Raw genomic sequence first — 22162 nt, forward strand, 5'->3', positions numbered from 1 at the left:
TAGAAGACAGCCGGGCTCTTGTCCTATGTCTGCCTCTGGGGAGTCCTCAGAGCCACATCTCCATTTGAGTGACTTCTCTGTGCCTGTTTATACACTGCAAAAATGGCATGAAAATACTTAACACTGAGGTTATGAAAATAAAACAACAAAAGGGAAAAAATGTTGCCAAAAAAATAAATAAATCTATATGGAAATCTGAGGTATTATTACAAAGGCAGATTCTTTATATCACTACATTTTTTTGATAAAATAGAAAACCTTAAAATCATAAACATAGACTCTCCAGTCCACATACAATATCAGTTTAATTTAATTTGTCCCACAAAGCAGACACGATAATAAATACATATACATATGATATTGTATTATATTAAATATATTATATATAATGTTTTTTAATCAAACAATCTGTATTGTCATCTTAGCTTTGTGACTTGCCAATTGTATGGCTATAATCAAGTCATTTAATCCCCCTGGATTTTAACATTTTCCACCTGTACAATTGAGGGTTTGAAGTAGATATTCTCCTAGGTTCTTTCTAGATCAAAGAATAATAATAATAAGTCTATAACTTTAAGAAGTTATACCCCCATTTTCATATATAGCTGTGAAAACTAAAAGAAGCTTTTGTTATAGTATCCTAAAACTCATGAGATAAGGGTGGTACTCCCTGAAATACTATTTTCTCTTTGTTTAGGGCTTGTCTCTCCCTCTGTGTGTGTAGGTGATGAGTGGGGAGATAGAGCCCATGATACATATATTTCTCTAGTTCCCCTTTGTGGCTGCCTGCTCCTAGTGTCTCTTTCTCTTTCCTCTCCTCTCTGAAGTTCCCTCTCTTTTCCTCTATTTCTCTTCCTTATATGGCTACGTAATAGATTTGAAATAAACCACACATATTATTTGTTGACTAAGTGAACAGTGCACTATAGTCAATGCCATATGAATAACATATTTTATCAAAGGAAAAAAAAAGCTGCTGTTTATTTACTGACCCTCAATTGATTTTTTTTTCCCATAGTCAAAAATAAAAATAAATGAAAAGGTTTATCCTCTAGTCTTCTACAACTGTAGTAAATATAGGAGGGGATTTTGTGGTATATCTTCAGTAAACTTGACGTTGCATGCTCTTTAAAAATAAATAAATAAATAATGAAACTGTGTGTAGAAAAATTAAATTTGACAAATGCAAGACAGAATCAAGTTTTACGGCCCTCAGAGGTGTCCCAGAGCTGTCTGAACATGTCCTGGTAGCTGGCCTTCTAGAATGTTAATTTTGTCTCTGACACTGACATCCACTGCAGCTTGGGACAAGCTTTTACATTCACTGTGATTCAGCTTTCTTACCTGAAACACTATAAACTAGACTATAAAATACTGTAAGAATTACAGAGGCTAAAAGGGTACAAAGTGCTAAAACATTTAAAAGCAAAAATTATTCACAGAAACAAATACCCCACATCCTTACCTCTGGAATAAGTTGGAAAATTGCATTTGAAAAAAGAGTCCCAATAGCCAGCCCCACAAAATAGGTCAAAATCTTTGGGAAATAAGATTTGTTTATCAACGGAGTCAAAATCAGTCCAAGTAGAGATGCCAGATTAATAATTGTCACTGACAGGAATCCATATCCCCAAACTGTGAGTCAGAGGGAAAAGAGAACAGAAATTAATCAGAGCAAAGGAGCCAAAGGAAGTCTTCCTGTACATTAAGCTTGAAACAAATGTATTCTTTACACACTTGAAATACATGCCTTCGTCAAAACAACAAAATCTTCTCAGTGAAAATTATATAGAAAACTGAGAACTTAAATACAACACGGTAAACATTAATAGTAATAGAAGCACTGCCTATGTTTTAATCAGTCCAAAATCATCAGTGCAGGATCAAAGAGTTTTTTTTTTACCTCACCAGGAATTTGGAACATCTGGAATAGTGACAAATATTCTGAGGTCCACAGACTCCAAGCCCACCTAGTTTCACCTGTGGCTCAAGGCCTAGTAAAAACTCAGCCTTTCAGAGGAATACAAAGGCATTGTGAGTTTCAGGGAAAAGGTGTGGAACAGTGGGTGGAGGGCAGGAGTAGACATGGGTCAGGATGGATTAGCTTCAAGGTGACAATAGCTGCCGACACACTGAGCTTTCATAATCATTTGTCTGCAGACTCCTGAGGACAGCACCTCCGTAGAGAAGGCAGCAGCATCTCAGCCCCTGCTGGGGCCGCTGGGGCCTCAGGGGCCTGGAGCCAGATGAGCACTGAAAAAGCCAGCACGTGGGGGCAGCAGGGAGCAGCTGCATCGCACAACTCGCCCTGCCAGGCCCAGATTCAGGCAACATGTCCCAATACAGGAGATGCTGGTGACAGAAGGAGGTGGTACATTTTCATCTCCCATGCCCAGCACCTGATGCCCAATAGGTACTCATTAAATGTTGCTTAGAGTGAAATGAACGAGTGCTCCTCTACAGCTAACAGTGTGTGTGACCTATCACCTTGGATCTCAGTTTCCCCATCTTGATCCTGGAGGGGTTGGTTTAAGAAAAAAACAGGAATGCAAGTGGGGCTGGCCGGTTAGCTTAATTGGGAGAGCACAGTGCTGATAACACCAATGTCAAGAGTTCAGATCCTCTTACCAGCCAGCCACCAAAAATAAGCAAAAGATAATAAGAATGCAAGTGAAACATACCCAAGACAGTCACCTACAACAGTGCAGGCTGAGATACAGTACAGCACCTGGAACTGTGTAGCATGTGACTTGCCTGTGGCCCCACATACCATGTACAAGGTACAGTGGAAAAGATAAGGAAGCTACTTCTACACTGCCACTTCTTTAAAACAGCCAGAAAACATTTTTAGGTGTTGGGCCACTTTTCTCACTGGCACTAACAGTGGAGTACACTAGTAACACCTAAGGCTCAGTCAGCCTTTGCCTCAGGCCAGGCACCATGCTCAGCGATCAACATGTATGAACTCATTCGATCCTCACAAAACTGTGAGATAAGTACTACAGTTACCTCCCTCACATAGTTGAGGAAACCAAGGCACATGGAGTGCAAATAAGCTGCCAAGCCACATGGACAGAAAGCTGGATTTGGAGCTCAGACAGTCCAGCTCCCGGGCCACATTTTTTACCACTATGCTTCATTACTTCTGTAGAGGTAATCTAGTTTTTAAAAAGCCCAAGGGACTCAACAAAACTAAAAATTTCACCCTGAATTATAACTCATGAATACAAAATTGCTCACTATTATTCTAGTCCAAGCAATTCTGTCTACAAATAAATAAACATAGCAAATGTTCACTGAACTTGGGATTTGGATCAAATCAAGGTTCTTGCCAACAGAGAGCTTGCAATCTTCTACTTGGGGAGCTGGAATGTGTGTGTGTGTGCACATGAACACACACACACACACACACACACACATACACACAGAGAGAGAAACACACAATGATACAATGTCGCCTGTGCTAAGTACCAAATGAAAAGGACAGATAATAAATGGTACTATGCAACCTCAAGACTCATGACAGCACTGACCATGATGACTTTATCTTCTCCAGACATTTTCCTATCAATTCCAGATCCTGGCCATGCCCTACAAAGTCATCCAACAGTCACCACATTCCTATCTATTACCTTATCACCTAAAACAATATTATCTATCTACTCCCTTTGGACTTTCCACTGAGAGAAAGTTCTCAATCTCACACGTTCCATGGTATGTCTACATGTATTTTCCGTTAACACAGCCTTCTATCCCATCACTAGCCTACATGTATTCATTCAATCAACAAATATTTATCATCTCATTGGGTAGACAAGATATATAAATGTTGAAAACTAAAATAAAAAAGCAAAAAAAAATTTTAGTACCAAATAGAGGCAAAGTCACATACACATATTAAACTCACCAGCTTCCCTGAGAACTCTTGCTCCAATACCCTTGTTCACTACCTCCAAAAAGAGCAGAAACTTAGGGACAATTCAGTTTCTCGCTCTCCACCAGTCAATTCCACAGACAGTTGGGGACCAAACCCTATCAATTCTGCTTCAGATGTCTCTCACCTCCAGTTTCCCTATGCTCACTGCTGGCACCTTGAGTTCAGGCCCTCATCATCGCTCACCCCCTCATCTGATGTATTTTGACAGCTTTCTATCTGGTATCCCTGCCCCCTAGTTGACACGGCCTCCAGATTTATACTAAATCACAAAAGCAATCATCTCATTCCCCTTCATGCCCTGTATTGACACCCACATAACCTCTCCAGTGTTATTTACCCCTTTCTCAACATGGCCTTTACCCAAATACAAAGTTTTCCCAACACAGTATTACCTTTACACTTGTAGTTCTGTCTGGAAACACCTTTCTATCCTGCCTGAGAAAATCATCTGTGGCTCTCCAACCAACTCAAAGACCTCCTCTATGAAGCTTTCCTGGTTCCCATAAGAAGCAGCCCCTTGTGTATCAAGATTCCCATAGCTCTTCGAAGCTAACTGCTCCAACTAACATTTCATGTGTGTTATAATAATTTTATCACTTATATATTTATCTACATCATTTGAACTGTGAGATTTTAAGGAGATGGACTATGTTTTATTCATCCTCAGTGCCAGCAAATAACACAAATTCCTTGCTAAATGAATTAATGAATGCTCTATTTCAAGGTGCAGCCCAGAACTCTGTCAAAAAAAAAAAATGCCCAGTTGGTTTGTTAGCTCACTTGGGAAAGCATGGCACTTATAACACCAAGGTCAAGGGTTTGGATCCCCATCCCAGCCAGCCACAGAAAAAAAGAGAGAGAGAGAGAGAAGAAGAAGAAGAAAATGCCGACTCATCTGCCTGCGCATTCTTTCCGACCTTCCCTGCCCTTATACACATTAGCAGCACACGTGGGGAAGTGTGGGAGTGCAAATCTTCACACTGTATGCATACTGTATCGTTTCCCCTTCTTGTATTGTTAGAACATTATTCAGGGGGAAACATCCATTTTTCCACTCAACTGGAGCACCAAAGAATGATTTGGTATGAAAATATTCCTTGGACCTCTCTATATCCACATAAGACTTCCTCTAATGATCTGTTTCTACCTCTATGTGAACTCTGAAAGATTTTAATAGATTTCTAAGGAATATTAGTGACAATAATCACCATTTATGGAATATCCACTGTGAGTTAAGATTCTTCTAAGAACTTCACCTATTTGGACTCATTTAATTCACACAACAACCCTGTGAGATAGGTACTATTAATATCCCCATTTTACAGATGAGAAAACATGGTTCTAATATGATTACCATTTTACAAATCTTCGAAAGCCTAAACTTCTATTTCTACCTGGCCCTCCTCAAATAAGAAGCTGTACAGAATGGTGGTTAACAGTGTGAGTTCTGGAGTTGGAGAATTTGTATTCAAATCCCAGGTCTTCCCTTTGTTGGCATCTTACGTTGCTTCCTTCGCTAAACTTTAGTTTTCTCATATTTAAAATATAGATAAAAAATAGCTCCTATTTCGTAGAGTTTTTACAAGAATAAAATAAAACCAATTAATGTTGTCCCTGGAATATATAGCAAGTTTTAAATAAATTCTGTTTATTATTACTACAAAAATACTAGTAAGTAGACCATCATATAAATTTTGGTTCATTTAGTTCATTGTTATACCTTGAAAAGAGCAACAAATTAGGACTCAGGAGCCCTGGGCTGTCATCCCACCTCAGGTGTTGTACCTACAGGGAGCCACTTACCCTCTCTGGAGCTTAAACGTATGTCACCGGTTTTATTATGGAGATAGACAATATGATCTTCAAGGATGCCTCAAGTAAAATTCTATTATTCTTATCTATAATTCTATAATTCTGTTATTTGAATTAAACAGTGTTCTGTGACCTCATCAAAAAAAAGAGGCAATTTTCAACCATTAAATTATTGCTAAAATGTAATTAATTTCTCTCCTACAGAATTTAATTTACCTTCCGTTTACTGCACTCATCAATATGATTTTATAAGGCACCTGAAAGGCAACTTTAAAAATCACAAAATGTAAGTTCTCTGAGAAATGAAACTACTTTGTTGCCCTTTAAAATGTCAATGTAAGTGTGTTCATAAAATTCTTGCATCATGAACCCTTTAATCTGCTTTTATTTTGGTTTTTCATTGCTCTGGACAAGCTCAGATTTGACTCTGTATTAAGTGAACTGTTACATTAAGAATCCAGTGCATTTAATTATTTTTAAATATCATTTCTTAGTGGGAAAAGAAGAGTAATACACAGGAGCAAGAGAATGGGGTGAACTTATGAACACAAGTATAAGAAGATCAAAGACATATTCTTACCCTGTGCCTGGCACTGTTCTAGGCACTTACATATAAAACTCATCAGTTACTCCCAATGACTCTATGAGGAAGGTACTATTAGTATATATCCATTTTACAGATGAGGTCACATTAAATAAGTCACTCAAGATCATACAGCTGCACTAAAATAAAACAATTATGTTATCACATCTAAAAAGGCAATATATTGTCAAATTAAACATCTTAGATTAGTAGTAAGAAGTACTCTGTTAGTTTCCCTAACTCCCCAGAAAATTTTCCATATCTTCTCCCACCCTACTCCAGCCCCATTTCAATTCCTAAGATAATAGGCACCCTAAGAGGCATTTCCCTCCTTATTGGGTCCTCTGTCCAAATATTTGGTGCCTTTCTGATCTTGTAACTTGGTATATTTAAACAGGCTTGTAGAAATATAAACAAACTCTACCAAAAATATTTGCCTGAACAAACAGCAATTGTTCAAAATTGCTATTATTTTAAAATCAAAATTATTGTTATTCACAAAGTTGCTAATTATATTGATACAATATTCTTGGTGATTTCTATTCTTTGTATATATAAATATAGACTATAAATGAGAACATGGGTTCTGAAGCCAAGACAACCTGCATTCAATCTGGCTCTACCACAGGCAAGTCGTGTAATTTTGAGCAAATGACTTTGAACTCTCTATACCTCAGTTTTCTTAGCTGCAAAAAAGGAAGAGTAGTGCCTACATCATATAGTTATAATATATGCAAAGTCCTTGGAACAGAGCCTGTTACATAGTAAGTACTACAAAAGAAGTGGCTATTATTACTATTATTATTGTCATTGTTATTGTTGTTATTCATATATAGAGGAGTCAAAGAATACATACACAAAGGAATCCAAAAGTAAGATAAGCACTTCCTTTGTTGATTCTTCCCTTTTCTTCTCTATCTTTACTCTCTTTGTATCCTTTATCTATACTCATGTCAGATGAGCTCCCTCAGACCAGCATCTTTAAATGTCATCTCTAAGATGACAAATCTTCAGCCTCGACCTCTCCTCTGAGCTCCAAATGGGCATGTGCCACCAGCTACTGGACATCAACATCTCCACTTGGGGAGTCAATGTCTCAAAGTGACTGTCAAAAATTATATTCTTGATCCTCACCGCTCCCTTCCTCCACAATAAATGGTTCCTCCCCAGTCTTCTCCAATCCCGGGAAGTGGCACAGCTATCTCTCCAGTTTCTCTAGCTCAAATCTTGACTCGTTTTTCCCCCTCCCCCATCCAATCCAGAGGCAAGCCATTTAGCACAATCTGCAAAACCCATCCTGAATTTGACCACTTCTACCCACATCTACTTCTCCCGCCTTAGTCCAAGTCCCAATCATCTTGAGCACCAGCCCCTGGCAATAGCCTCCTGACCAATCTCCTTGCTTCCACTCTTGGCCCGTTACAAATCTATTCTTCAAACTGTAGGTGGAACACTTTTACAGATTCAAACAAATTCATGGCACTCCCCTGTTTAGAACCCTACAGTGGCTTCACACTACACTCAGAATAAAATCTAATCAAGGTACCACCTCCTACAAGGCCTTCCCTGTCTGGCCTCGGTCTACCCCAGGGCTATCATCTCCTTCTGCTCTTCCTCCTGCTCACTAGTCTCCAGACACATAGGCCTCCTTGCTGCTCCTAGCTCATGCCAACCTCATTCCCATGTTCTGTTCCCTCGACCAAGAACACTTTCCCACAGAGAAGACCTTGCCATGCCCTCTCCTTGTCAGGACCCTGCTCAGCTGGAATCTCATTAAAGAGAGCTCCCTTGACCTACCTAAAAATCACACTCACCGGCCATCACCTTCTGTCCCTTACCTACTTTATTTTCTTCTTAGCACGTATCACTCTGAAACTATGTTATTTGCTTGCTCGTTTGTTTAAATGTTTATAATCTCTCTTCTCTACCACATTATAAACTCTAAGAGAACATGCAATTTTTTTTCTTGTTCACTACTGACTCCTTAATGCACTGAAAAGTGCTTGCATGACATTCAATAAGTATTTATTGAGTGAAAAAATGAATGAAAAAATTAAAATTAAAATACTCATGGGGGAAAGTTAAAAATTTGGGGATACTGAGAAACTGCGTATAACTGACAGAACCTGTGAACAACTGGTTTATCTCACTGGTGAAAGTACTCTCCCACATGGTTAAGTGTGTGAACTATATATTAAGCACATACTTGTTTTCTTTTATTTTAAAATTTCTTTACAGCAGATTATTCCTTAAAAATTCAGTATTTATGGCAATACCATTATAGACACTTAAAATAGTTGCTGGCATTTCCTTTCATCTATGAACATTTAAACAGTAATAATTGAGTCCCTTAAAATTTCTAGAAGCATGCTAGTTCTGTTATACTTTCACTGACAATTGCAGATAAACTGACAAGTTGTAAAATAATATGATAAGCAAAAGGTAATGGAAATTAATTAACTGGTCAATTTTAAGCCAAATAGTTGATGTGCAATCTGATATGCACAGCATAAAATGTTGTTTAAAATCAAGAATTGAGTTTCATAAAGTTTTTCAGTGGTACTAAGTATAATTGAGTCTACAAAATAGAAGAGCATAACTATAAAGCTTAAATGAGCTCTAATTATTCTTATTATAAATACTTTCAGAATATAAGTATTTTACCAAGAAGTTCTATGTAGATTAATTAAAAGCAATAAAGCATAAAAAGAGGTATGTTAACTTCATTTCACACTGGCTCACAGACGTTTCAAATAAATGAGAGAAAATGCTTCCAATATACCTTCTGAAAGACTTGGTTTTGTTTTGGGTTTGGGCTGATCCTCACAAGGGTGAAAGTTCAATTGCTGTAAGATTGCTGGACAGATCACAGAGAAGTTTGAGCTGGTTATTTGGGTAGCATTTGAAAAGCCATGAAGGGAAAAGATCTCTTCAGCAGATAAGCACTGAAATAAAATAAACATATATATACGTTAACATAGTAAGTGCACACAAGCAAAGATACTGTAATAAGACAGAATATTTCATCTAGACATAGAGCACAAACTTTTTATATAAAAGCTCAGTACAGAAATGTATGGACCCCTAAAATTGTTACACAGTCCAAGCAGCTTTAAACCTAGAAACAAGAAAAATAGCAAAAAACCTCCTTAATCAACAGTATACCTACAGTAGACACAAAAGATAAAAACTGGTTTGGGAGTGGGAGTGTCCAAGAACTTTAAAAAAAAAAATAGAAAGCACACCAATAGCACTCAAACAAAGGGCTTTAAGACTATTTTCTTTTCTCACTCTTTCATCTCCATTTATGCTTTTTGAGTTTGATTGGGTATTTTGTGGCAGCTATTGAAGTAGCTCTCTATAGCATTTCTTGTAGACAAACACCTGGTTCCTTACAGCTTCATAGTTAAGAAATTCATCCATCCTCTAGACAGCAATAATAATTTCAATATGTAAAGTTGTTTTAAAGTATGTCTTTAGCACAAACTAGTTTGCTAAAATATGTATTATTCTCAGTGATGGTAGGTAGTTACTCTATATTACATAAAGATTTGAAAACAGTGCTGGGCTGTTTAGAAATTCATTAACTATTAATGAAGAAAAGAATCTGCGTTAGAAAAAAAACCTCTGTGAAAATAACTTTTTAAAGGTGTTATTTTACTCTTAGGTACATTTTAACTGTAAACTATCTTCCACATACTTGCATTATTAAGAAGAATCTAAAATAAATGCGAATAAATGCCATAAGAATTATAAATTGTGAAAAATATTCATTCATTCAAATAGAAGATTCTTTAGTAAGTGCAACTGAGAAAGTTCTGTGCATACTTCAGCCAATACTTAAACCCCACTTAGACCTGAGCTATATGCTATGGACTGAATTGCGTCCCCAAAATTCTTATGTTGGAGCCCTAATCCCCAATGGGATGGTATTTAGAGATGGGGCCTTTGGGAGGTATTTAGGGTTAGATGAGCTCAAAAGTGGGCCCCTGTCCAGTGAAATTTGTGCCTTTGTCACAGGAGACACCAGAGAGCTTGCTCACTTGCTCTCTCTCCACCCTATGAGGACACAGCAAGAAGGCTTTGTCTGCAACCCAAAAAGACAGCCCTCACAAGACAGCAACTCTTCCAGCACCTTGATCTTGGACTTCCAGTCTCCAGAACTGTAGGAAAACAAACTTCTGTGGCTGAAGCCACCCAGGCTGTGGTATTTTATTATGGCAGCCTGAGCTGACTAACACTATGAACAGTATTGAGAACTCAAATGTTGATGTTAATTGTTTGACCATAAGGTGCTGTAATTCCCTTCACAACAGAAACAATGATATTAAAAATAATCAGATTTTGGTACAAGGAGATCACAACTGTCTGTAAAGGAAAAGTGAAAAAACATCAAATACACCAAGATGTATGCAGTTGTCATAAGCTAAGATTGCAATTACCTTAAAGAAAAGGCACATTTAGATTTTTTTTTTTAAGGTTTAAGTATGCATCTAAAGTTGTTCTTTGTTCAGCACCCTCTTTCGGGTTTATAATAATGAAGCCATATGCCATCCCTAGAAGGAGACAGCACACGCCATGATCTGTGAACAGTCTTCCCTTTGGCTGAGAACAGGGGACAATAAACTAATGGAGGGGAAAAAATAGCTCAAGAGCCAGTTGGGGAAAGGAAAGTGAGTATAATTTATTCATCACCATGAAGATACCCAGGAGCATAATAGCTAAACTCAGAAACTTCAGAGCCCATGTGGCCACTGCATGATTCCAGGAATAAATAGGTGTGACCGCACAGACACAAAGCAGCACTGTTTTCCCTGCAATGAAGTCTTAACCTACTTGGACTTCAAGTCCCTCTAACTGTAAAACAGATAATTGATAATCTCCAGAGACTTCTCAGAATTAACATTCTAAGACTTCCTAAAACTTTATGACTTTTTTTTTTTTTTTTTTTTGGCTGGTGATTCTAGGGATCTGAACCCTTGACCTTGCTGTTATTGGCACCATGCTCTTCCAAGGGAGCTAACTGGCTAGCCCTTTGATGACTTTTTAAGCATTTTTTGGTCTCAAATTGTGACTCATTACTGGATCAGTAAGTCCACTTGCTAAGGCAGAGTCATCATTTTTTAATAAAGTAAAATACAAAATAACAGAAACCATAGAGTATATCACACACAACAGGATAAGTTTTGCTTAGTCAAACTTTAGCATCAGTTACACATAATATCATGCACACATACACTGGATCACAGTGTAAAATTAACTTCTTACTGTGAATGGCAGTCAAGAGTTTGAATGTCACTGCCTTGAAGGATGCCTGAATTGCCCACAGTGCCTCATTAGAGAACTCTCCTACATACACTAAGAAAAAAGAAACAAGAGGGCTGGCCAGTTAGCTCCCTTAGTGAGAGCATGGTGTTATAGCACCAGTGTCAAAGGCGCGGATCCCCTTACTGGTGAGCTGCCAAAAGAAAAAGAGCAGTCAAATGAATGTATAATTAATAGAATCTTGATGATCTGTAGAAATTTTAGCCGGACAGGTAGTCATGGAAAATAGTACGGTGACAGTGGCAATTGCCCAATCACCAGGAAGAACACGGAGGTGTAGAGATGACAAAATTCAAGGTCTTGCCTTGTGACAAGGGAATGAGAACTGAATACTAATAGTGTGGCAAAACTGAATTAACAACAGGTCTGATTTATTAAAAAAGCTATTTACCAGAAAGCAAAATGCAAATAATTTCAGACAGCAGTCTATTTTGACTTCAAACAATCTTGATTTTTATTTTACTTTGATTTAACAAAGTTGAGCCCGGAACAAAAGAAAGCAGTTGTTTTAGAAAGGGTGGCACCTCCCAGAGCAGGGCAAACAGGATGGAGGCCAGTGTCTGGATGCAGAGAGCAACGAAACCGACTGAACCACTCACAAGTTTTAAATGTTTATCACTTAACCAACCATTTACAGGTGCAATCACCCTCTCAAGCACAACCCTTCACCTCCAAAGCAGTGAATAAGTTATAGAAATAGTAGGATTGCCAAAAACTCTTCAGAAAACAACTTGGGGTGATGACACCAAACAGTATGTTACCAAACAGTAAAACTCCATGCACTTAGCCCATCTCCTTCACACATTTATGTACTGACAGCGTCTCTTCTTTTCCTTCATTTGTTTTTACAATGCTGCTATTCTCAAGCATGCCATCCTAATGTCTGCTGTGGCCTTTTAAGCTTTGTGTTAACAGAGGGAACCTCTAGTCAGCACACTCCCTACGCTCAGTGGATGGACATTTTTCCTAAAGACATTTTCCATGTTTGGGGTTAAACTCCTATGCGCTAGTCTCTTGCCACGTTAAGGTGATCTCAAATGGGACTTATATACATGAATCACCAAAGTAAGGAGGTAGTAATATAGTTAAGGAGGGTTGAACACATATTATAAATGAGACCCCAAATTTTACTCAAAATCATTTTAGCAAATAGTTCCATGCATTTCTGCTGCTTCCCCTACTCCCTCTTCCTCACCAGTTCTGATTAGTCAGAAGTTTCTCCACTTCTTTCCCAAACATGTCTTTGCGAGAATGCTGGGCAGGGGAGGGGATGGAGAAGGTAGGTAATGTGGGCAAGTCCTTCGCTCAACATTTTAAACAAGTGAAGTCTGCTCACAATAAATTCCAAGAGGTGTGGCAAGACTTGAAATTGCACAGCTTAGATGTTGAGAAAGACTCTCTCCTTGAGTAAACTTTAGGCAGGCTCTTCTCAGCCCAGACCTTGACCTTGGCATCCACCCTTGAGCGGTTTGCATCACCCAGTTTCAGCAAGAAACCTGTCAAGTCAGTTTAGAGAGAATCCCCCCCCCTTGATACCTGATGACCCCTCAATATCTGGTCAAATTCCTCATCCCCCACCCTCAGTATCTCATCACCCTGACCTGTCTTCAGCAAGAATCCTGTTAGGTCTGTTTAGCCAAAATCCCCCACCCCCACCCTTGATGTTTCCTCTTAGTAATTTTCCATCTACTGACCCCCACGCTGCTCTTTGGCTATAAATTCGCATTTGTCCATGCTGTATTCAGAGTTTAGCCCAGTTCCATACTGACGTCTCTTTTTCCCTTGTGATGGTTAATTTTGTGTCAACTTGACCAGTCACTGGCCCAGAAACATTATTTCTGGGTGTATCTGTAAGGGTAATTCCATTTGAGATTAGCATTTGAATCAGTTTGCTCAGTAAAGCATATTACCCTCCCCAACGTGAGTGGGCATCTTCCAATCTGTTGATGGTCTGAATAGAACAAAAGGCAGAGGAAGGAGGAATTTGCCCTTTTTTTCCTGCCTCACTGCTTGAGTTGGAACACCTTATCTCATCTTCTCAGAACCTGGAGTTTACTCCATATTGACTCCTCTGGTTCTCAGACCTTTGGACTTAGATGAAATTACACCATGGGCTTTCCTGGATCTCCAGTTTACAGATGACAGACTATGGGACTTCTCAGCCTCCACAATCACATGAGCCAATTCCTCATAATTTCTCCCTTTCTCTCTCTCTCTCTCTCTCTCTCTCATACACACACACACACACACACACACACACACACACACACACACACATAGTTTGTTTGTTTTGGATTTGGGGTTTTTTTGGCAGTTGGTGTACAGGGATCCGAACCCTTGACCTTGGTATTATAACATCACACCCTAACCAACTGAGCTAACTGGCCAGCCACTAGTGTGCATACATATATACACTATATATATATATACAGTATATATATATACAGTATATATATATACACACATATATATATACACTCCCTACTACTTCTGTTTTTCTGGAGAACCCTGACTATTGCCACCCTTATTGCAATAGTTCCTGAGTACAATCTGTTTTTACCATTTTAACTGCTGTCAGGCTCTGTTTTTCTTTAACAATACCAAGTATAATAGCCATGTAAATATACTACACATTGCATTAATTCTTTCCGTCATTCCTCAAATATTCATTGAACCATAAAAGTCTGGGGAGGATATTGAAAGGAAGGTGGAATTACAGCAGGGCTGGCAGGTTCGCTCAGTTGGTTTGAGTGCAGTGTTATAACACCAAAGTCAAGGGTTCAGATCCCCTTACCAGCCAGCAGCCAGAAAAAAAAAAACAAAATTCAAATCTATGTCATCTTGTATCTTCTGACTTCTAAACCAATACTCTGGCTACGATGTGATGGTTGGTTGAACACTGAGAAGAACTCAAATAATGAAAGTGAGAAACATTTATACCCTGGCAGGGAGTGTATTTTATTACCCCTAATAGTGACTTGAGTCATAAAGTTGTTACTCTTAGACCATATTTAGGATTTTACCCAGAGTGAGACCTCAAAACAATCCCACAATTTAAACATCAGCCAAGTTTTCTCACCATGCTTTTGAAGTAGTCCTGTAACAGGATCTTCAAACCTAGAAGTCTGGCTGTATGCCATCCTGAATGCTTTGTTTCCTTGTTACTATTTTAAATCCAATATTTTTGCAGCTCAAGCAGAGGAGCCAGCTTGTTGATCCATCCACCTGAGCTACCGCCACCGAACTATACAATTATGAGATCAGCACAATTGGCCACAGGTTGTTAGGAATGTATTTACAGGAGAATATGGCAAAGATCCAAAATGATTCTTTAGTGAGAAAGAAACCTCTGGAATTTTTGAGCTCATATCTACTCAAAGATTTCAGTATTTACCAAGTATTTACTAATACTAATATTACTAATACTGTGTGCCTGGCACACAGTAGTGCTCAGTAAACACATGGTGAATAAATGAATTAGCAAATAAATGTACCCCTCAGTTGTCATCATAATATTTTTTGGAGCCAACTGCAAAAATGGTTTAAGTTCATAATAGTAACCTAAACAAAAATTACAAAAAAGCAAAAGAAATCAAGCTCAGAAAGTGAAGCATACATAGGAGTGTTTCAAATTAGGCAACTGGCCAAGATCCCACAAGAAGAGTTTAAATAAAGTATATAAATTTTAAACAGTGGTTTGAGTTTACCAATTGGGAGGCCATTTCCAACCCTCAAAACAAGTAACCAATCCCATTAATTTGTCCCTTCACTGAACAATGTCATGGAACTGGTGATTTGGATTTTCCACACTTACAGTAGGAGCATTCAAAGCAGGAGTGCCTGAAGAAATCACTTCAAGATTTGTTATTGCCACAAAAATGGTACCACCTAACCTTAGTTACAAGGAGCTCGAGTTTCACTTCCAAACCTCCTTGACATTGTTCAATATATACATAAGATGAATCACCATCTTGATCCTTCTCTTGAAGTTTTTCCCTCTCAAATTCCTCTTCAAAGTTTACTCATTATTTTATCAAGGTAAAAGACTGAATTCTCTAAGGCTTGAGCAAAGAATTCTCAAAGAAATCTCTATGTTTAAGATGTGACTAATCAAGTAACCTCAACTGTCTCCCCAAAATTAATTTTCCCCTAGGTTTTCTTACATTTCTTACTGCCACCCTGGTGCTGATGCGTCCCCCGCACAACACACTCGCACATACGCACGCACACACTCGCACACACACACTCTCAAAACTCTTCCTAAAAAGGAGATGAAAAGCACCTTTACTAAGTATATTATCTAAAGGAGAAAAACATCTTGTCCTATGATGTGTTGTTAGGGGAAAAAAATTACATAGGAGGGTACTTCAATACTTCGAAGAGTCCATAGAAAAAGGGGTTGGATCCCTGTACAGCCAGCCACACACACAAAAAAAGTTTGTGGACAGATTCATATTATCTTTTAATACTATTTTTTATGAACTTTTTGAAGTACCCTCATATTGTCCATATGTATAGAATGACACCACTGCTATCAATAAGATTAAATATAATCTGGAGATACATGCTCCACAATGTTAACAGTGTTTATCTCTGGGTGGTGAAATTATGGGTGATTTTTACTTTTTCCTTTCTGCCTCTCTATATCTGCCAAAGTTTTAAACAATGTACTTCCTGTTTCATTTAGAAAAATAAAATTAAATCACAGTTTTCTTTTTTATTTTAATCTCTTTTTCTAAGTTCCCCTAAATACAATTAAGACAGGTTGGAATTTTTTTAAGATTTTACTAAAGAAAAAAAGAAAAAGAAAATTTAAAAGCTACAATATGGTTTTTAAAAAAGGTTTAAAAGTTTTCTGACTTCCTCATAGCGACTGACAAGTTTCCCAGCCCTGTCCCATTCCACGTTCAGTTTCTCAAGCCCTTCTCACCCTGAAAAGCTTTTGTCAGAGCACAGACACTCAGTCTGGACTCTTGACTTCCCAACCCTGCCCTGCCTCCAGGTGGCAGGGACCACCTTCCTTTCCATCACCTGCGAGATAGTATCATGGGCCTTCTCCCCTTTGCTGACAAGATCAAAAGGCTTTTTTGCCTTGCTGCTCACCAAGGCCTCCCACTCAGTCCCTCCGGGGATAAAGTGTGGCCGCCATGCCTCTTCTCCAGCTCAGGGCTGGGAGAGATCACAAGGAATGAGCTCATCCTTCAAAGCCAAATTATCTCTGCATACAAGGACTGGGCCAATCATATGAAAAGCCTCTAGCACAGTGCTTCTCAAAGCATGGTCCAGGGACCCCCGGGGGTTGCCAAGACCCTGCCAGAGAATATGCAAAGTCAAAATTATTTTCATAATAATACTAAAACTGTATTTTCCTTTTTCACTCTCACTCTTTTATGAGTGAACAAAGGAGTTTCCAGAGGATACATGACCTATGTCACAACAGTTGAATGCAGAAGCAGATATGAGAATCCAACTTTCCATTAAGCCAGATATTAAAGAGATTTGCAAAAATGTAAAACAATGCTGCTCTTCCCACTAGTTCTTTGGTCATGGAAAATACAGTTATTTTTATTTTAAAAATGTTAACATGAAATGGGTTCATTATTGTTATTTTTAATAAATTAAATATTTTTAAGTTTTCTCAACATTAATTTATATAATGGTATATATTAGATGTAAATGACATATACTAAAGCTCTTTGGTGTCCTCAATAATTTTTAAGAGTATAGGGAGTCCTGAGATCAAAAAGTTTGAGAACATAGCACATAAGAATGACACACAGACAGGGATCTTTTATGACACTTAACTGAAGAGTTAGGAGCTTTTAATCTAATCTTATTGAATACACCTCTTGTCCTGTTTATCCTACAAACCCATAAGATTGTTTCTACTGAAGCATCTCCATCAGTGTGTTGCTCTTCTACCCAAACTGCCTACCCCCCACCCCCACACACAAACTTTCAACAGTGCATACTTCTGCCAAGAGTCTACAGTCCTAACACTTAAAAACCTCAATTATCTGTCTGTCTCTAATCTTCCTTTCCCCCTTTAGCATACTCTAAAAGCATACATGAACTCTATTCTAACCAAACAGTTCTAATAAGTCTTGTATTCTCCTCGGACTGTGACACTGCATCCCCCATAACCATTACCTAGAATTCGGATGCACTTCCTCTCAAACCATCCAACATCTGTCTGTCATACAAGGCCCCATTTGGAATTTACCTCTTCCAAATATTACTATGCTCACCCCTTCCTCTCCAGACTCTTACACCCTTAGAATTTGTTTAGCACTCATTGTGTGTTTCCTTGTGTTCATGAAAATGGATATCTCTTCAGTAAGATCATAAACACTGAGCAGATGAAATTCCTTTTCTTATCTTCCTCAACCCCTAACTAGGCTTTGGATGCATAAAACACTCAATTTATAAATACTCACTAATTTGATAGATTAAGGAAAGGGGGTGGATAAAAGGGGATTAGAAACTAGCACACAGTGTCTGAATAATTCTCAGAAATACAAATCAATAACCTGAGAATCAGTTTTCAGGACCTCTGAAAAAGCTGAGTTTTCCAGCCAAAAGTTTTTCTGCTCATTCTGTGAGACTTTTCCCAGAATCAGCTCACTGTGGCCCTGATACTACAAATAAGCTAATACTGAACCAGTGTTTCCAAGTTGCCCTAAAAATATAGCTATGGGCTATGGAGAAAATCCAAGTCTAAATAAGGAGAAAAAAATCCTGGAAAATTCAGAAATTAAAAGTAATAAAACTTTATTATTTCCTTTTACCCAGACAACACATGGGTTAAACATTAACATACTGTTTCTCTTATGCTATTTTTTAGTGGACCTGCATCAAAAAAAGGAGTTGCTGGGTTACCTTTAATTAAATGAAGCATCTAGGTTGATTGAACTAACTTAGAAAGTTATGTTGGTATAAAACTCATTGTTGAAAAGATTCAAGCTATTTATCAAGCATTCATTCATTCAACAAATATTTCCTGAACATCAACCATATGCTAGAAGCTATGTTAGTTATGCGAATAGACTACACAAGGATATGACACAATATGACATTCCTTTTTTTGTTGTTTTGTTTGTTTGGCTGGTTTGGTTTTGTTTTGTTTATGGCAGCTGGCCAGCTGGCCAGATGGTAGGATGGGAAACAGGGAACTGGGCATCCGGGGAAACAAACCCTTGACCTTGGTGTTACAAGTAGTTACAGGAATAGAGAAGGTGCTCGAGATAAACCCAGTCCCTAACCTCACAGATCTTACTGACCATTGCAGAGTTCAGATAAAAGCATAAATAATTGCAGCATGGCCTGGTTAAGTGCTAGGGTAAGATCCATGAACATGAAGAAGCCAGGGTAATTAACCCACCCTAAAGTAATGGGATTGTCAAAGGCTTATTGGAGAAAGCAACATCTAAGACGAGATGTGAAGGAAAAGGGAAAAATAAGGTCGGAGAAATATGGAGTGTGAACAGATGCTGCAGAACTGTAAATGCCAAGCAAGGATTTCGGATTTTATTTTAACAGTAATGGGAAGCCATCTGAGAATGGTGACATGCTCAAATATGCGTATTAGAGATATAAGTCTGGCAGAAATGTGGAGGATGGAGAGAGACATGGGGCAAGACTGGTTGCAGAGGGCAGCAGCAGCAACACAGCAGGCATTTATTGAACATTTACAGCATGCCAGGCACAAGAGAGAATGGCTAGACACACTGTGTGATGTCACCTCCACCTACTCCCAAAAAGTAGGTAAAATTCCTTGTGACACAAAAAAGGACCCCAGAGTTTAGAGAGATTAAATGAGAGATACTCAGAAGTTAATGTGATGGGACCTTTGTGCATTTGATATGTGAAGGGGAGAGAGAGAGAAGAGGAGTCAAGAATAACATCCAGGTTCAGATCCCCATACCTGCCAGCCACAAAAAAATAAATAAATGGCATCCAGTTTCCCAGCTTAGCCCAGTGAGTAGATGGTGATGACTATCACTGAGATGGGCAAAACAGGATTACTGGAAGGTCTTGATGGAGAAAGAAATGGAACTGATGAGTTCTACTTGGGACAGGTTTAGACCTGTTGAGTTGGGGAGGAAAGAATAAGAAATCAATCAGCAGCTGCACGACTGAATATCAAGAGAGAAATGGGAACCAAGTCAACCCACGTAGAAAGAACCTACACTAGATAACCAAGCCATAAGAGTGACTGAGGCTGTACAGAGTGTGGAACATCAAAAGACAAGGCTTGAGATGGAACCCCGAGAAACACTAATATTTAAAGGATGAGTAAAGGAAACTGAAATTGAAAAGAAGCAGCCAGAGAGGCAAGAAAAACATGGCAGACATGACTGCAATAAAGGAAAGCACGTGTTTCAAGTAGGATGTACTCAACACGATCAAAATTAACAGACAATAGGGCACCGGTGCCTGGGTGGTTTTTGCCTGCTGGTGGTTGCTGCGCGGCTTTCTGGTAAAGGCATGTACTTGGTGGCCTCAGCCCTGGACTGGGATGAATCACGCTCCTGGTGAAGGAACAGGAACCAAGCCAGAGGCGTGAAACCTTATTTCCATTGCTCTTGATTGAGCTTTAATGTGACTTCATTTGCCCAGAGGCAAAAGAAGTTTTCAAAGAGAGGGAATCACCCTTTTCCCTATTGTAGAGGCCAGCACAGTGATAGCAGTTGGGCTGACCATTGCTGCTGCAGGACTTGCAGGCCATTATCTTTTGCAAGCCACGAAGCACACGGAGTCTTAAGTAAAACAAGTTTTTCAAAGTCTGCCAAAATCTGCTTTCAGTGGTGGCCATTACAGTGGTGGGTTTGACCCCAAAATAACAAAATGGGAAGCAGCATTAATACTACATTAATATTAACATTAATAGTTGTGAGCTTTCCTGCCAGTAAAGGAAAGATAAGAGATGCTCATTGACAAATTATGCCCTTAAATCACCCAGATAAAGAGGATCTCCTTATACAGCAGCCAAAATCAATGAAACTAAAGATTCACTAGAAGACCATGCTAAAAAATGAAGTAAATGTATGATGAATTTTAAGTTCATAATAGTTTATGTATATGAGTACCAACTTTTTATAATAAAATGCCTCAGAGCCACAATTTAAAATAAAAAGTTACCCATAAGGCACTAGAAGCATCCATCGTATTTAACAATAAGAAGGTCTAGGTGACCTTGTGTAGAATAATTTCAAGGAAGTGGTGAGGACAGAAGCCAGACCACGATGGATTGAGGAGTGACTGAGAGATGAGGAAATGGAATAGGCATTCACACGTTTCCATGGTGCAATTACACACAGAAAGTGAAGCACAAAAACCATGTTCAGGGTTATTCATAGCACAGTGGACTCACTAATACAGCATGTGCTTAAAATCACCACAAGGGGACTCCAGCCAGTTAGCTCAGTTGGTTAGAGTGTGCAGATAACACCAAGGTCCAGGACTGGATCCCTGTGCCAGCCAGCCACCCCCCAACCTCCCCCTTCCCCCCGCCAAATAAATAAATATATAAATAAATAAAAATCACCACAAGGGAAGAGAACTGAGGAGTCAAAATTGGGACTTCTAGTCTCCCAGACAAATATGGGCACTTGGTCTGACTTTTACCAAATGACTTATTTTGCCTCAGTTTCTGGGGATATGTCTGTCCTAATTCCCTCACAATATTGCTTTGGGTATCAAATGTCAATAGTCAGAAAATAACATTGTTAAGTTGAAAAATAGCTTGTAGAGGAATTAATACTGGGTTTTAGAGCTAGTCCTGATTATTGCAGGGACTGCTTCAGCAAGGAAAAATATAATAATTTTCTTTTCCTTACTCAAGACAGGAACATCGACAGAGAACAACCTCCTGCTCCAAATGATTGTAGACTTCCCTGTGGCTTCAAGAAACTGGCATCAGTTCTACCGTGACGTTCAAGCACTGGATGACACAGGGAGGCACTTGGATGACACAGGAGGCACTTGGATGACATAGGGAGGCACTTGGATGACACAGGAGGCACTCGGATGACATAGGGAGGCACTTGGATGACACAGGAGGCACTTGGATGACATAGAGAGGCACTTAGATGACACAGGAGGCACTTGGATGACATAGGAGGCACTTGGGTTTTTGGAAAATAAACCAGCCCCCGTGATGGTATTCTTCAGCATGAGAAGTAACAGTAGAAAGAGCGTAAGTTCTGAAGTCCAGTCGCTCTGGAGTGGAATCCTTACTCTGCCACTTATGAGCTATCTGACTTAGAGTGAGTTATTTAACCTAAGGCTAGGTGTCCTTAGAAAAAATAACAAGAGTATTTAGCCCACAGGATTAATGGGATGGTGTAAAAGGAAGCACTGAGCACAATGCCAACACACAAGAAACACTCCGTAAATGTTGGCTATCCTTCCTGTCCTATGCTACGGGACCTGCTTCCTTTGCTGTAGGGAAGGCCCTGCCCAGAACATTTACTTAAATGGAATTCATCCCAAGACTAGGGATG

At 38.9% G+C, this 22162-nt stretch overlaps 1 protein-coding gene and 1 pseudogene across 1 annotated transcript in view; one reads left to right on the forward strand and one right to left on the reverse strand.

Moving 5' to 3' along the window:
* The window catches only part of SLC39A8 (solute carrier family 39 member 8), a 71181-nt gene that overhangs the window by 38758 nt on the left and 10261 nt on the right, over positions 1 to 22162 (reverse strand). Inside the window, exons 3-4 of the mRNA XM_063107988.1 lie at positions 9115 to 9277; positions 1466 to 1635 (exon numbers count right to left, since the gene is read on the reverse strand). Of these exons, the coding sequence (XP_062964058.1) occupies positions 1466 to 1635; positions 9115 to 9277 (333 nt within the window). The remainder of the gene's footprint in view (positions 1 to 1465; positions 1636 to 9114; positions 9278 to 22162) is intronic.
* On the forward strand, positions 12909 to 20695 carry LOC134386329 (mitochondrial import inner membrane translocase subunit TIM14-like; annotated as a pseudogene).

This window comes from Cynocephalus volans, chromosome 9, assembly GCF_027409185.1.
Source record: "Cynocephalus volans isolate mCynVol1 chromosome 9, mCynVol1.pri, whole genome shotgun sequence".
NCBI classification, from domain to species: domain Eukaryota; kingdom Metazoa; phylum Chordata; class Mammalia; order Dermoptera; family Cynocephalidae; genus Cynocephalus; species Cynocephalus volans.